The sequence below is a fragment of the Neovison vison genome, chromosome 7, assembly GCF_020171115.1.
Source record: "Neovison vison isolate M4711 chromosome 7, ASM_NN_V1, whole genome shotgun sequence".
NCBI lineage: Eukaryota > Metazoa > Chordata > Mammalia > Carnivora > Mustelidae > Neogale > Neogale vison.
In genome coordinates, this window is record NC_058097.1 from 152,395,448 (window position 1) to 152,413,416 (window position 17,969).

Consider the following 17,969-nt stretch of genomic DNA (forward strand, 5'->3'; position numbering starts at 1 on the left):
ATAACCTATATTCTCAAGATTTCCCACTGACAAAATCTTGGGGCAGCTGTCTGAGTAGATGAGAAGTAAAATACTTGGATCTTGGTCAACAGGTTAAATATATAATTCTTTCACTCCCTTGATATATGATCTCAGTTAATCATCAACCCTTATGAGATTCAGATTTTTCATAACCAAATTGTGCTAAGTATGTTCTTTCCTATGCCCCAAATAATTGAGACTTACAAGGGACAATGTGTGTAAAAAAGATTACTTTTGAAAACTACAAAATTGTTGATATCATTAAATTATTACTATGAATGACAATAATAGAATTTTCTTCATAAATTGTAGCTGTTTATATAATTTCTCATGTTTATGATCCAGAAATAAATCTCTCTCATTTGCCCATAGTGTGTCTCTCAAGCCAAAATGTCATATTTTTTAATAAAAAGATTTCTGACTTCTTGGGGGCAAGTTTGGAAATTGAGTTTTTTGACAAGACTTTGAACTGCTACTGTGACTGTTGGCTCTAAACTAAGTTTTCACCTCATCATCACACAGTGATGCATCTTTTCTCCCCTGGCCGCTGCAGGTCTATCAGTTTCTTCAGTTTATTAGCAAATACTGAGGAAGACACATGGGAGTTGCTCCAGAAAGCCTGACAGGCATATGTGTAGATTCTTTGTTCAACAGCACAGAGTTTCATGTCTTCCTCAGTGAGTAGTTTGGGAATTGTGCAGAATAGCCATCATTATCTTTTAATAAAAATGTTCTCCTCTTGTTCTACATTTCTATGTAGATCTTTAGTATTATTGTCTTTCTCAGTTTCTTTATTGTCAATAACCTGTGACTCCTCTTTTTTCACTAATATGCTTTACACATATGCTTTCATTAGTGATATTTTACTATTTATCATGACTGCTACACTAACACATCACTCTTGGGCTGGCCTCCCCCAACCATCATAAGTGTACTCATAAGTGTAAATGATATTGCCTATTTGTTCATCCAAGTAAAACATACTGAGAAAAATGAAATAGTTTTGCAGCACTTACTGCTTGCAATACTGTGGATATATAAAATATAGAATGCATGGTCTTAATGTTAAAGAATTAATGTTTAATAGCAGAGACACATTTATAAAAGGATTATTAAAGTTAACAGATGCTATCATTGAAATAAGTAAATAGTACAATATTGTTATTAAAGATTGAAGCAATTGACACTTTGACTGTGTCTAGTGGGTCAAATTCATTCTTGCCATCTAGACTAAATGTGAAAGAAAGTGGTGTGCTGAAGCTAGCTTCTTTGGCTTATGAAAGCCAATTGTGCAATATCTTGTTCCAAATCTATGTTCTATAAAACATTGGTAGTTTGAAACTGGTCATGATGGAAATACATTATGTATACATTATATAATACACAACAAAAATAAGTAAACACTATATACCAAAGCTTTTTTTTTTTTTTTTTTAAAGATTTTATTTATTTATTTGTCAGAGAGAGAGGGAGAGAGAGCGAGCACAGGCAGACAGAGCGGCAGGCAGAGGCAGAGGGAGAAGCAGGCTCCCTGCCGAGCAAGAAGCCCGATGTGGGACTCGATCCCAGGACGCTGGGATCATGACCCGAGCCGAAGGCAGCTGCCCAACCAACTGAGCCACCCAGGCGTCCCTATACCAAAGCTTTTAAACATTTTCCTAAAGAGTTGTTTGTTAAGCATTTACCAGCACCCCACCGGGTAAGGTATTCCAGGAAGGGGAGGTAGAATGAAACAAAAAAAGACTGTAGAAAGAGTATGTGTTAGTAATATACCCCCATCTCCAGGAGAAACTTGAGACTTTCCTGAACTATTTCACATTACCTAAGAAAAGAAATGACTCTGAAATGAGTTGTAATGGACATGGACATGCTCCTGCCCAGATCCCACTTCAATAAACGATTTGTAGCTTCAGCTGCTGGAAGGGCCATCAGTAAAGAGCCTTTGCCTTTCAGCCTCTTCAAGAATTTCCCCAGTTGCAGATATGAGCCTCACCCAAGGTCAGGACCTATCCAACCACTGAGATAAAAGGTATAAATCCCTGACCTTTTTGGCCAGTGCAAAACAATTCACTTGGGCAATTTTACCCCTAGAACCTTCTGTGGTATGGACCATAGATAGCATCAGATATGACTCACAGCTCAATTTCTCCTTCTGACAATTCTATGTCTATCCCTCTTCATCTTAGGGTGTTTATCCCAAGGACTCTCTATCTGAAACATATTGCAGACTAAATTTTATTTCAAAGTTTGCTTTCTTAGAAACCCTGGGATGAGAGGTTCCCAGAAAAACTGTGATAAAGATGAAAGATGAAATTTAATTCTCACAGAGACATCCTTGTGCAGGAAGGTGGAACAAAGTAAGAGCAGATAGCCATGATTTTTTATTCTAAGCCTTAAGAAAAGGCCAAATTCAGTGTATAAGCCTGGGAGAAGGTACATAATTCTTACTCCTCTACTCCTAAGCATTGTGTGTAAGTATAGACAGAAAAGGGTTGTGGAGGCTCTCATTTGGCTAGGTTGAGAAAAGGAAATTTCATCTGTTCTTGCATGCTTTCTACCTTATCCATTAGAGTTGTTAGCATGTTAATTAATAATAAGGTTTTTAAATTCCTGGTCTGATAATTCAACTATCCTTGTCATACTTAGTTCTGATGCTTGCTCTGTTTCTTCAAATTATATTTTCAGCCTTTTAGGAAGCTCCTTCGCTCCCCTAATAGCTGGACATGATGTACCAAGTAAAAAGAACTACTTTAAATAGGGTTTTATTAATATACAGGAAGATATGTGAGGGTAGGCAGAAGTATCCTATAGTCTTATGATTAAGTTTCAGTCTTTCAGTGAGCCTATCTATACGCCTGAAATTTGAACTTCACAGCTGTTTCTTAGTTTGTTTATTTTGTTTTGTTTTAATTCTCCTGCCTTAGATGAAATAGAATAGCTAGCATGGACTGGAGTTGGGTATTTCCATCTCCCACATGGACAAGCTAGAGAGGGCTGGAGTTGGGTATTTTGCTTTCCTAAGGTCAGTTAGATGCTAATACTCTAGCAGGTTAGGCCCTGATTAACTAATTTCTCCTAAGGCCTTATGAAAATGAACAGAGAGCAATGGCATGTTTCAAAATGGTTCCTTTTCCCTTCTCCATGCTTGGAGCATGAGAAAATTTTTCTCCAGTGTTTCTGGAGGCAAATATCACGTTATTTTACTCTCCACCCTCGGCCATTGTTGGGTCCCCCTGCGGATTTTAACTGTCAGACTTGTCCACGCTGAGGTTCCAGTAACCTGTTAATTTGGTTCAGATTTTCCTACACTAGTGGTGTCTCCTGAAGCCATCTTTCTTGTGAGCCTCTACTCTGTAAGCTGTGACTCCCTATATTCCCTGACTCTCTGTTCTTGGTGGTGCTGTTTTGCCCTGTGTCCTTTCTCTCACGGATCCAAGAAGAGATGGTTGATTTTCAGTCTGTTCAGTTTTTTCCTCATTGTTAGGACATGAGGAACCAGAAGAAACTGGACATCAAGTTTATTTTTGTTTTTAAAATCAGATCAAGATTTTTTTTAGTTTAATATGTTTTATTAAGGATTATCAGTATTAGTCAAATATTTTTTCTTCATCAATCTACATTACCAAGTGATTTATCCCTTTTAGTCACTATATTTTATATCTAGTATACTCACTATATTTTCTATATATGCCTTATTCACTATATTACATATAGTTAATTATACTGTGTAATTTTTGCATGTAAAACAACTTTGATGCTTGACTTAAACAAGCAAAAAGGAGAAAATCATTTGTTACTCCAGACTGATGAAGAAAAAATATTTGACTAAATTTAATACTGATTATGTATTATCATAAAAATCCAACAGGATCATAGTGTGTATGTGTGTGTGTGTGTGTGTGTGTGTGTGTGTGTGTCTGTGCGCGTGCTCGCATGTGCATGTAGTCATTGGATTACAGTTATTAATATTTGGTTTCGAATTTCATAATCAATTTTACAGAGTATTTTGCTCTTTGATATTTGTTTTCTGTGATATCATTTTCTGGAAATGGCATACAGTTATACTTGCCTCATAAAAATCATGAAGAAATGATCCCTCTTTTTATATTCTCTAGAAATACATATGTAGGGTTTCTATCATTCTTCTTTCTGTTTTAAGTTACTCACTAAAAATGCTATCCAGGAGGGATCCGGGTGGCTCAGTGGGTTAAGCCTCTGCCTTCAGCTCAGGTCATGATCTTGGGATCCTGGGATTGAGCCCCACATCAGGCTCTCTGCTCGGCAGGGAGCCTCTTCCCCCTCTCTCTCTGCCTGCCTTTCTGCCTACTTGTGATCTCCATCTCAAATAAATAAATGAAATCTTCAAACAAAAAGGCTATCTGGGCCTGGGATTTTCTTTCTATAAAACTTTCAAATAAGGTTTCAAGAAAGACATAAATTCCTGATAATCTGCAGAACACTAGTTTCAGATGGAAATTTCTGGGCCATTGTCCCTCAGATATTGGTTCTGTGTTGTTCTCTTCTCTCGTGTATCTTTAGAGCCTTTGAATGTCTCACATATTAATTATTCTTTAGTCTATTTGTCTGTTTTCATTTTCATCTTTTTTTTTTTTTTTCCTTTTGGTGCCACACGTTAGACATTAGAAGAAGGTTATTTCAGCGAAGGCTTGATCAAGGCACCAAATAAAGTGCAATGAGGAAAGAAGCTATGATTAATATTTCTAGTGCACTGAAGCCTGTGCCACAACTGACCTTCTGATGATACTTTAGAAGGAGGATCATCTGCTTCCAGACCACAATTGATCTTGGGTAACTGAAACCACATAAAGTGAAACCACTTTAAAGTAAGGAGGAACTATTGTAATTTTCCCAACATTCAACTGCTAGTAAATAACTGCTACCTTTGTCTTTTATTCAGAGCACAGACTTTTTCTAGTACACTATTCTGACTAAATTCACTGTTTTACTCCATCAGAGGATCCCAAGGACACTGCTCAGTTGCTAGCAAATCTGGATTCCCAGTTTGGGAATTTGGCATAATCATCTTCTTTGTCTGAGCAGGAATAAAATCTCCAGTGGCATTTATCCTCTCTGAAGTTTATATTAAGAAAAAAAAAAGAACGTTCCTGAGGGGATAGCTAGTCAAGAGGGGCAATGCAGTTTAAAGTAGTTAAAGCCAAGAAGTGTAATATGGCTAAAGCACCTAGCTGGGTAGAGTCAGAGATGCTGAAAGCAAACATGTTATCTTGGCTCTGGAGTTGCTGAAGGAGAAACGGATGCCTCATTCAGGACATCTATACTTTCCTTGGAGATCTACCTGCTACTGTGCTTTTTAGTCTTCTTTTATGTCCATATTCAGTGGATTTCTCTACCTGCAACAATTCCCTTGACCTGGCAGAATGGAGCCCAGCAAATCTGTAGCAGGGTGGATGGCTGTCCACACTTGAGGACTCAGGTATGCCTAAAGGAAGGGTTCAAAAGTGAGCAAAATGGGCAAGAAATGATAAGTACTTAATATATTTGAAGAATCCAAGAAGTAGAAGGATGTCAAGAGGTAAGACCAGTATTTGCTCATGCAAATTCACAGCTTTAGGATAAGTCAGAGGTATAGAGTATCATTTCCTCCAAAGTGAGCCAGAGTATCATCTTCAAAGGCTGATCAAAAGAGCCCTAGGATGGGATACCATTGTAAACTCATCTCCAGATATAGGTAGTACACATGATAGGAATTGACGTACTGAAATCTCTGTTCTTTGAAACATTGGTATCTGATATTAACTAAAAATTATACCATTAAAAATGATGATGTTAGTGTTCATGGTGATTTGAGTACCTCCTTTATCTCATTATCCCATGTATCATACACTCTTGGCAGTATTATGGGCCAAAAAGAAATTTGATAAAATAGCTCTCAAGAGAAGCCCTGAAGTGTAGTGTCTTTATAAGTGATAAGTTAGATACTCCAGGTCACACCTGCCTTTGTTACACACCTGTTACACTTAAATTTGGTACACTTAAAATTGTGGGTACTTTGGTATCTCCATTAACATTTTGCTTCACTTAAGCCCAAATGTCTCAGACTCTGTGCAAGAACTTTAGCTACATTTTCTTACATAATCTCTTAAGTAAGGTAATATGGTTCCCAGATTTTATGCTCAAAGAAGTTTACTAATCTGTCCAAAGTGATAGAGATAGTGAATGACAGTTGTCATTAGACTTCCTCTGACTCTAGAAGAGTAACCACTGAGAGCAGGGTGCTGTGTCTACATCCAATAGACCCATTTTTGGAAGATGGATTATGAATATCCTAAGTCAGAGGAGTCTTTAAATTGAAGTAATAGGAGAAAGTGATCTCAGAGGGAAGACTTGGCATATGTGGCCAGGATGAAGTCTCAAGATTTTGAAAGATTTGAGGCAGGGTGTCAAGGAAGAAGAAAATAAGTGTGCTCAACTGTCAACATGATGACACATTGTTCAAGTGATGTTGAAGCAGACCAGAAGTTTGTGACTATAAAAAGCTAGGATAATTAGAGAGGTATATAAAGGTATTGCCCAATATGTTATGAATAGTATAGTGTATACATCACAGGATGAGGATATGTAAAGCAGTTCTTCTCTTCATTGTTATCTCTCCAAAAATGCAAGGAAGATGGTATCAAAGTGGAAAATCTCCTGCGGTCATTGTAGGGGGTGAGGGAATTACTTATTTTTATTATGTCTGTCAGAGAAAACTATGGAATGCAATTGTATTGGTGGAGCAAGATACATTGGGGGTCACATGAATTTTGGAGAAACTGTGACATCAAATATGCTAAGTAGAAAAAGAATTTATGTTTAGTGTCCAAAGTAATGGGAATTGGGTGGCCATAACGTCTAAGTAATTAGTCTTTAGGGATCTTTTCTATAATGCCTCATCTTTCCCAGTCCCTGGCCAGTTCTGCCTCTTATGTTCCCTCCAGTGCATTCCATCTATTTGGACCTGAGCCCTGAGCACTAAAACTCTTACACTCTTCATATAAAATGTCAGGTGTTCTTTTTGTTATTGTTGTTTTCATTTTTTTAAGAATGCATTTCTGTGTATCCTTGCCCTATTAGGCATCATTCCAAATTTCCTTAAGTAGGAGTAATTTCCCTTTCCACAACTCCCTATGGAACCCAATATACCATTGCTCCCTTGAAATGCATGCCTCAAATTTATCCTAATAAAATTAAATTAATCTTATCTGCTAGTTTCACAAGTTCTTCATGAGGTCCTCTTGAATTTTTGCTTGTTTGTTTCAATAGATGACACCACAGTCTACCAAATAATTGAAATTGCCTTGTTTTTTTTTCTTTTTCACATTCCTACCATATGATCATCAACCAGTATCTTTTCTCCCTATGCAACATTTATATCTATTTATCCTTTATCATCCCACATTTTACTTTCATCCACTTTTAAATATTACTATGATAAACTTCTAAAGGATTTCCCTGCCTTATATTGCCAAACTTTATTCTATTCTTATCAATGATTCTAGTTTGATGGCAATATAATATAAATCTGGTCATACTGTTTACTTTTTATTAAAATGACTATATTGTGTCTTCTAAGATTAAGTCTAAGTTCTTTATATTTATACACAAATTCCTTCAAAATTCTGGTCCATTTCTATTCAATCTTCACTCTGATAACTATCTGAAAATCACCCTATCCTACTGTTTTGCTCAGTGGCATTCATTTACATGTATAATGCTAACAACTTTCTGCATTTACCTGGTTTTCAATCAGCACAGAATAGCCAACACAGCTTTTTGTTCCCTCTATTTTATACTTGTCATTGAAGACCTAATTCAAGACTGGGTTCAGATCTTGAATCAGGTCATAAATAAATAAATCTGCCTTGATTAAATCTTCCCTGACATCTCTGGGTCAGGTTAACTTCCTCTTTCTATGTTGGGGCTTGTATTAAACTACTACGTTGATTTTAGATCTCTCCATTTACTAGGCTATAAGTATTTGAATTCTGTTTTTATATATTTCTCTACATTTTAGCATTAACAGTTTTCCTTTTATAAAATATATTTTCAATAAATGTACAGTGATGAAATAGATTAATTGGGAAGATAATAAATGTGTGTGGTAATTATATATAATGAACAAAGGAATGACTAGAAAGACTATGCAGAGCAGTATGCATCAGAGCATTGGTTCTTCTTACAATATTGACTGTACATGAATTGTTGCAGGTTCTTGTCTTCCCACTTAGACTGAGGACGCCTCCATCACCACGATGTCTGTCTTCAATAGCTCTGTCTTGTACCCTCGCTTCCTCCTGACAGGCTTCTCAGGCCTTGAAAGCAGATATAGCTTGATTTCCATCCCCATCTTTTTGGTTTATGCCACCTCAATATCAGGAAACATTACCATTCTGTTTATCATCAGAACTGAGCCTTCCCTCCACCAACCAATGTACTACTTTCTATCAATGCTGGCACTTACTGACCTGGGCCTATCCACAACTACCTTACCTACAATGTTCAGCATCTTCTGGTTCCATGCCCGGGAGATCTCCTTTAATGCTTGCCTGATCCAGATGTACTTCATTCATGTTTTCTCAATTATTGAGTCAGCTGTGCTGTTGGCTATGGCCTTTGACCGCTTGGTAGCAATCCGAGAGCCCCTGCGCTATGTGGCCATTCTAACCAATGGTGTAATCATTGGAATTGGGTTGGCAATTGCTGGAAGGGCCTTGGCTCTGGTCTTTCCAGCTTCCTTCCTCCTAAAGAGGCTTCAATATCATCCTGTCAATATTCTCTCCTACCCATTCTGCCTACACCAGGACCTCATAAAAACAACTGTATCCAGCCGTCAAGTGAGCAGCATCTATGGCCTCATGGTGGTCATTTGCTCCATGGGACTTGATTCAGTGCTTCTTCTCCTCTCCTATCTCCTCATCCTTGGCACAGTATTGAGTATAGCCTCCAAGACAGAGAGGGTGAAAGCCCTCAACACCTGCATCTCCCACATCTGTGCCGTACTCACTTTCTATATACCAATGATTGGGCTCTCTATGATCCGTCGCTATGGGCAGAATGCTTCCCCAATTGTCCATGTGCTCATGGCCAATGTTTACTTGCTGGTCCCACCCCTAATGAACCCCATTGTCTACAGTGTCAAGACCAAGCAAATTCGTGATAGAATCCTCCGGAAATTCAAGAAACAGAAAGTTTAAGTGAGAGAGAACCTAAAAGACATATTTCTTCCCCTTCTCCTTTATATTTATGAGAGTATTTCATATTAATGTTGAATTTTGAATTAAATTTTGCTAATAATATTTTAATTTCAAGTTGATAGATATAAACCTCAATAGCAGTAAAATCTGTATTTTCAGTATAGAGAAAAAAGACATGGTTTTGTTTTGTCTTTATGTTGACAACTAGGGAATATGGTCACTAAACCTAAGTTAGGTCCTTCTTACCAGAATTATGATTTTTCTTTTAATAATTAGCAGTAAATGTTTGGGAAACTAAGAGTCATGAAGTCAACAGTCTAATGAAGTGTTCATTACACTTTCGGAGGTTCCTAAATTTCTGAAGAATAGATTTTAAGATGGCTTTTGATCTATCAGTTACTGAAAGAGTGCTGTTAGAGCTTCCAAATATGAGTGGATTTTTCTATTTCTCTTCATCATTCTCTCAGTTTTTACCTCAGGTATTTTGATTCTCTTTTGTTGGGTGCATAGATATTAAGATTTGTTATGTCTCTTGGAAATCACTTTATTAAATATAATGCCCTAAATCCTTGATAGCTTTTCTCACTTTAAAGATTGTCTTTTCTGAAATTAATATAGCTTCTCTAGTGTTTTTTGTTTGTTTGTTTTTACTAATGTTAGCATGTTATATCTATCTCTATCCCTTTACTTCAATATATATTTTAGGTGACTAGGTTGCTAAATACTGTATTTTTTTAAAATGTTAACAGCTTTCTGAGATATAATTCACCTACATATAATTCATTCAATTAAAGTATGTAATTTGGGGTGCCTGGGTGTTGCAGTGTTAGGTGTCTGACTCTTGGTTTCTGCTCAGGTCATGGTCTCAGGGTTGTGAAGATCGAGCCTGACCTTGGGTTCTGGGCTCAGCGAGAAGTCTGCTTGAGATTATTTCTTCCTCTGCTCCTCCTCCCAACTCATGGGCATGTGTGTGCTTTCTCTAACTGTCTCAAATAAATAAATAAATACATAAAGTCTTATTAAAAAATAAAGTATAAGATTCAGTGTTTTAAGATACATTTATAGGGAAATGTTCCAAGATGGCAGAGGAGTAGGAGACTTTAGTTTTGTCTGGTCTCAGGAATTCAGCTAGATAGCTATCAAAACATTCTGAACACCTGTGAACTCAACCAGAGACCTAAGAAAAGAATTCCTGCAAGTCTGCAAATAGAAAAGTGATGATTACTTTCTGGAAGAATGACAACATGGAAAACCTCACCTCAAAAAAGAGAACAAGGGGCAGTAATGACTGCCAGGGACCAAATCAGTACAGATATAAGTAAGATGTCAGAACTGGAATTTAGAATGATTATAAAGACATTAGCTGAGCTTGAAAAAGCATAGAAGACACTAGAGAATCCCTTTCCAGAGAAATAGAAGAACTAAAATCTAAGCAACTTGAAACCAAAAGGCTATTCATGAGATGCAATTAAAAATTGAGGCTCTAACTCTGGAAAACAGCATGGAGGTTCCTCAAAAAGTTGACAGTAGAGCTACTCTATGACCCAGCAATCGTATTACTGGGTATTTACCCTAAAGATACAAATGTACTGATCTGAAGGGAAATGTGCCCTGGAATGTTTATAGCAATAATGTCCACAATAGCCAAACTATGGAACCTAGATGTCCATCAATGGATGAGTGGATAAAGAAGATGTGGTATATATACAATGGAATACTATGCAGCCATAAAAAGAAATGAAATCTTGCCATTTGCAATGATGTGGATGGAACTAGAGGGTATTATGCTAGGTGAAATAAGTCAATCAGAGAAAGACAAATATCATATGATCTCACTCATATGAGGATTTTGAGAGGCAGGACAGGGGGTTGTCGGGGGTAGGAAAGAAAAGGATGGGATCAGGAGGGATACAAACCATAAGACTCTTTTTTTAAAATTTTTTTATTTTTATTTTCAGCATAACAGTATTCATTATTTTTGCACCACACCCAGTGCTCCATGCAATCCGTGCCCTCTATAATACCCACCACCTGGTACCCCAACCTCCCACCCTCCGCCACTTCAAACCCCTCAGATTGTTTTTCAGAGTCCATAGTCTCTCATGGTTCACCCCCCCTTCCAATTTCCCCCAACTCCCTTCTCCTCTCTAACTCCCCATGTCCTCCATGCTATTTGTTATGCTCCATAAATAAGTGAAACCATATGATAATTGACTCTCTCTGCTTGACTGATTTCACTCAGCATAATCTCTTCCAGTCCCATCCATGTTGATACAAAAGTTGGGTATTCATCCTTTCTGATGGAGGCATAATACTCCAGAGTGTACATGGACCACATCTTCCTTATCCATTTGTCCGTTAAAGGGCATCTTGGTTCTTTCCATAGTTTGGTGACCGTGGCCATTGCTGCTATAAACATTGGGTACAGATGGCCCTTCACGACATCTGTATCTTTGGGGTAAATACCCAGGAGTGCAATTGCAGGGTCATAGGGAAGATCTATTTTTAATTTCTTGAGGAATCTCCACACTGTTCTCCAAAGAGGCTGCACCAACTTGCATTCCCACCAACAGTGGAAGAGAATTCCCCTTTCTCCACATCCCCTCCAACACATGTTGTTTCCTATCTTGTTAATATTGACCATTCTAACTGGTGTAAGGTGATATCTCAATGTGGTTTTAATTTGAATCTCCCTGATGGCTAGTGATGATGAACATTTTTTCATGTGTCTGATAGCCATTTGTATGTCTTGATTGGAGAAGTGTCTGTTCATATCTTCTGCCCATTTTTTTAAAAGATTTTATTTATTTGACAGATAGAGATCACAAGTAGGCAGAGGGGCAGGCAGAGAGAGGAGGAAGCAGGTTTCCTGCCAAGCAGAGAGCCTGAGGCAGGGCTTGATCCCACGACCCTGGGATCATGACCTGAACTGAAGGCAGAAGCCTTAACCCATTGAGCCACACAGGCGCCCCCTTCTGCCCATTCTTTGATAGGATTGTCTGTTTTGTGTGTGTTGATTTTGAGGAGTTCATTATAGATCCTGGATATCAACCTTTTGTCTGTACTGTCATCTGCAAATATCTTCTCCCATTCCGTGGGTTGCCTCTTTGTTTTTTTGACTGTTTCCTTGGCTGTGCAGAAGCTTTTGATTTTGATGAAGTTGCGAAAGTTTATTTTTGCTTTTGTTTTCTTTGCCTTTGGAGACATATCTTGAAAGAAGTTGCTGTGGCTGATATCGAAGAGATTATTGCCTATGTTCTCCTCTAGGATTCTGATGGATTCCTGTCTCACATTGAGGTCTTTTATCCATTTTGAGTTTATCTTTGTGTACGGTGTAAGAGAATGGTCGAGTTTCATTCTTCTACATATAGCTGTCCAGTTTTCCCAGCACCATTTATTGAAGAGACTGTTTTTTTTCCACTGTATATTTTTTCCTGTTTTGTCAAAGATTATTTGACCATAGAGTTGAGGGTCCATATCTGGGCTCTCTTGTTCAACATCGTATTAGAAGTCCTAGCAACAGCAATCAGACAACAAAGAGAAATAAAAGGTCTCCAAATTGGCAATGAAGAAGTCAAACTCTCTCTCTTCACAGTGGACATGATTCTTTATATGGAAAACCCAAAAGACTCCACCCACAAACTACTAGAACTCATACAGCAATTCAGTCATGTGGTAGGATACAATGTCAATGTACAGAAATCAGTGGCTTTCTTATACACTAACAATGAAAATACAGAAAGGGAAATTAGAGAATCGATTCCATTTACTATAGCACCAAGAACCATAAGATACCTGGGACTAAACCTAATCAAAGAGGTAAAGGATCTGTACTCGAGGAACTACAGAAGACTCATGAAAGAAATTGAAGAAGATACAAAAAGATGGAAGACCATTCCATGCTCTTGGATCGGAAGAATAAACATTGTTAAAATGTCTATACTGCCTAGAACAATCTATGCTTTTAATATCATTCTGATCAAAATTCCACCAGTATTCTTCAAAGAGCTGGAGCAAATAATCCAAAAATTTGTATGGAATCAGAAGAGACCCCGAATCACTAAGGAAATGCTGAAAAACAAAAATAAAACTGGTGGCATCACGTTACCTGATTTCAAGCTTTATTACAAAGCTGTGATCACCAAGACAGCATGGTACTGGCATGAAAACAGACACATAGACCAGTGGAACAGAGTAGAGAACCCAGATATGGACCCTCAACTCTATGTGCAAATAATCTTCGACAAAACAGGAAAAAATATACAGTGGAAAAGAGACAGTCTCTTCAATAAATGGTGCTGGGAAAGCTGGACAGCTATATGTAGAAGAATGAAACGTGACCATTCTCTTACACTGTACAGAAAGATAAACCATAAGACTCTTAATCTCAGAAAACAAACAGAGTTGCTGGGGGCTGGGAGGGAGGGATAGGGTAGCTGGGTTATGGACACTGAGGAGGGTATGTGCTATGGTGAGTGCTGTGAAATGTGTAAGTCTGATGATTCACAGACATGTACCCCTGAGGCAAATAATACATTATATGTCAATTAAAAAATGGAGGCTCTAACTGCTAGGATAAGTGAGAAAGAAGAGAGAATTAGTGATATAGAAGACCAAATGATGAAGAATAAAGAAGCTGAGAAAAAGAGAGATAAACAACTATAGGATCACTAGTGGAGAATTTGAGAGATAAGGGATACCATAAAGAAAAAACACTATTAGAATAATTGGGATCCCAAAGAAGAAAGAAAGAGAGGGACAGGAAAGTATCCTGGAACAAATTATAGCAGAGAACTTCCCGAATCTGGGGAAAGAAACAGGGATCCATGTCCAGGTAGTACAGAGAACCCCCCTGAAAATCAATAAAAATAAGCCAATACCCTGACATATAATAGTGAAACTGGAATATCTCAAAGACACACAGAAAATCCTGAACGCAGCTCAGGACAAGAGGTTTGTGGGTAGAAACACTAGATTGGCAGCAGACCTATCCACAAAGACCTGGCAGGCCAGAAGGGACTGGCATGATTTATTCAGGATGCTAAATGAGAAAAATATGCAGCCATGAATACACTGTCCAGCTGGGGTGTCATTTAAAATAGAAGGAGTGACAAAAAGTTTCCAGGACAAATAAAAACTAAAAGAATTTGTGATCACCAAATCAGCCCTACAAGACATATGAAAAGGGATCCTCTAAGCAAAGAGAGAGTCCTAAGGTAACATAGACCAGAAAGTAACAGAGACAATATACAGGAATAGTCACTTTACAGGTAATACAATGACACTAAATTAAGTGGGATAAATGCACCAATCAAAAGACACAGGGTATCAGATTGAATAAAAAAGCAAGACCCATCAATATGCTGTCTGCAAGAGACTCACTTAAATCCAAAGACACCTCCAGATTGAAAGTGAGGGGGGTGGAAAGCCATTTATCATGTTAAAGGCCATCAAAAGAAAGCTGGAGTGGCAATTATTATATCAGACAAATTTTATTTTAAGCCAAAAACTGTAATAAGATATGAGGCAGGACACCCACTATATCATAATTAAAGTGTCTATCCAACAAGAAGATCAAACATTGTAAATACGTATGCCATTAACATGGGACCAGTCAATTGTATAAGCTAATTAACAACAAAATTAAAGAGACATATTGAAACTAATATGTAATAATGGGGGAATTTAACACCCTACTCACTGCAATAGACAGATCATCTAAGCAGAAGATCAACAAAGAAAAAAAGGGTTTTGCATGAAATACTGGACCAGATAGACTTCACAGATATATTCAGAATATTACACTCTAACGCAACAGAATACACATTCTTCTCCAGTTCACATGGAACATTCTCCAGAATAGACCACATAATGGTCACAAATCAAGTCTCAACTGGTACCAAAAGATTGGGGTCACACCCTGCATATCTTCAGACCACAATTCTTTGAAACTGGAAGTCACAAGAGGGAATTTGGTAAGAACTCAAATACATAGAGGCTAAAGAGCATCCTACTAATTAATGAATGGTTCAACCAGGAAATACAGAAGAATTAAATAAAATTAATGGAAACAAATGAAAATGAAAACATAACTGTTCAAAATCTTTGCGATGAAGCAAAGGCAGTACTAAAAGAGAAGTATATAGCAATACAAGCCCTTCTCAAGAAACAAGAAAGTTCTCAAACACACAATCTAAGCTTACACCTAAAAGATCTGGAGAATGAACACCAAATAAAGCCTAAACCTAGCAGAAGAAGAGAAGCAATAAAAATTGGAGCAGACTTCTTGCTAGACATATCTCCAAAGGCAAGGGAAAGAAAGGCAAAAATGAACTATTGGGACTTCATTAAGATAAAAGCTTTTCCACAGCAAAGGAAGCAGTCAACAAAATCAAAAGACAACCTACAGAATGAAAGATGATATTTGCAAATGGTATAATCAGATAAAGAGCTAGTGTCCAAAATCTACAGAGAACTTATCAAGCCAAACACCCAAGGAACAAATAATCCAATCAAGAAATGGGCAGAAGTGTCTGTTCATGTCTTCTGCCCGTTTTTTGATTGGATTATTTGTTTTTTGGGTATCGTGTTTGAGAAGTTCTTTACAGATCTTGAATATCATCCCTTTATCTGTAGTGTCATTTGCAAATATCTTCTCCCATTCCATGGGTTGAGATCATATGATCTCACTGGTATGAAATATAAAAAACAAAACAGAGGATCATAAGGGAAAAGCAGAAAAATAAAACAAGATGAAACCTGAGGAGACTCTTAATCTTAGGAGACAAACTGAGAGTTACTGGAGGGGAGGGCTGGTGGGGAGATGGGATAAATGGCTGATGGACATTAAGGAGGTCATGTGATGTAATGAGCACTTGGTATTATATAAGATTACTGAATCACAGACCTGTACTTCTGAAACAAATAATACATTATATTTTATTAAACAAATATGAAGCAAAGAATCATTGGTGAAAGAAAGAAAGGAGGAAAAAGAGGGGAAAGAAGGAAAGAAGAAAAGAAGGAAGGGAGGGAGGGAGGAAAGGAAGAAAGAAGAAAGGAAGAAAGAAGAAAGGAAGAAAGAAAAAAAGAAAGAAAGAAGAAAATATCCTGATTCTGAATACTGTTTCCCAAGCTTGGGATGACTTGTGATAAATTGGCTCATCTCTAGGCAGGAATAGCTATAAGGAGGGCTTACCTCACACTCTTTCTCTTCAAGATCCCTCTATTCTAGATTCCTTTTCATGGACCCTATGAACATGGCCAGGTCACAGAAGATCAGGATGATTTTATGTATGGGATTGGCAAGTCATTCTGGCTCTTTTTTTTTCATTACCATGTTGTTTACCTTGCTGTTATCAGGTCAATTTCTCTAAAACTTACCTCACCCTCTCACCTCCATACTAAACACAATTCAACGTTAAATACTATCAGGAAAAAAATGAAGCCCAGCTAATAGCTCCCATTTCATGGAGTAGCGTACTTGTTAGAACTTTGATGGGAGAGATAATATAATAAAACAAAGACCAGTTGTTTTGGACACAAATCCTTTCTGCTTTCTGGCTCTTATTAATAGTAAAATAAGAGAGGGGTTAATTTATGGTATAAAGGGATCTAAGGAAATAAATGTGAGATACTGAAAATTGGTTAAGTGAATGAACTATGAGGCAGACATGTGGGTTCAAATCCTGTCTTCCCTACTTAATGGACATATCAATTTGGGAAAGAAATTGTGTCTCCATTTCCTCCTCTACAATAAGCAGGGTAATATCTAGTGGAAAACATTGTTGTGAAGATTTAAAAAGCTAATACCTGTATAACACTTAAAACATTTCCTGATGTATAGTAAAAAATTTATTATGATTTGTTGGTAATAGTCTAAACCACTTAACTAACAGTATTCCCAGGCAAGGGTATTTTGTGGAAGTTCATACTGATAGGAGTTGCCATGGATATGTCTCCTAGATTCATTTTTGGAGTTACAGGCGAGTTGATAAATGTGACATCATTTTCCTTCCTATATTTATTGCCAATAAAGAATAAAACATATGAGTACAAAAAATGGCTTTTAGAATATCAGCATTATTACTGAATAAAAGTTGTGTAGTATTTCTTAGTTTAGTTGTGCATCCAAATTGGAAAATTGTGCTTTCTAACAATCTTTGCCCTCTCAAGCCCCCCAGATTTAACTTACCTCAGAAGCTAAGGTTTTTTGTTGGAGGGGCAGAGTCTTGTGAGGAAACTTATGGAACTCCTGAATTTTGGAGATAAAAGTAATTTTGGAGGATCTAACAATTTTAAGTATCTATGCCCCCAACACGGAAACAGCCAACTACATAAGCCAACTGTTAACCAAAATAAAGAGACATCTTGATAATAATATGTTAATAATAAGAGACCTCAACACTCCACTCTCAGCGATAGACAGATCATCTAAGCAGAAACGAGGGTATGCAAAGTCAACACTGTCATGTGACAATTAAGTATGTGTTTCTATGTTCTCTGTTCAGTGTATTCACCTTTTTTGTTAATTCTTTTATCAGAATTCTCTTATCATAATTCCAACAATATATTAAATATTAATATAATATTATAATGTAATAATATTAGAATATTCATTATTATAATTAATATATAAAATTATAATTAATGTATAAATATTAAATATACAAATATACTAAAATTGCTGATATTTCATAGGCATATCCTGTTTCTCTCTCCTAGGTCTAGAGT

The 17,969-nt window shown here is 37.1% G+C and overlaps 1 protein-coding gene across 1 annotated transcript; it reads left to right on the plus strand.

The window, feature by feature from the left end:
* The first annotated feature begins 8,294 nt into the window (after positions 1-8,294).
* LOC122914128 (olfactory receptor 51G2-like) lies at positions 8,295-9,236 on the plus strand. The gene has a single exon (XM_044260765.1). It carries the CDS (start codon positions 8,295-8,297, stop codon positions 9,234-9,236), a length of 942 nt encoding a protein of 313 aa, XP_044116700.1.
* The last annotated feature ends 8,733 nt before the right edge of the window (positions 9,237-17,969 follow it).

What these genes read in the sequence shown, in the direction of transcription:
- LOC122914128 (XM_044260765.1), top strand. Translation starts at nt 8,295, where the DNA reads ATGTCTGTCTTCAATAGCTCTGTCTTGTACCCTCGCTTCCTCCTGACA.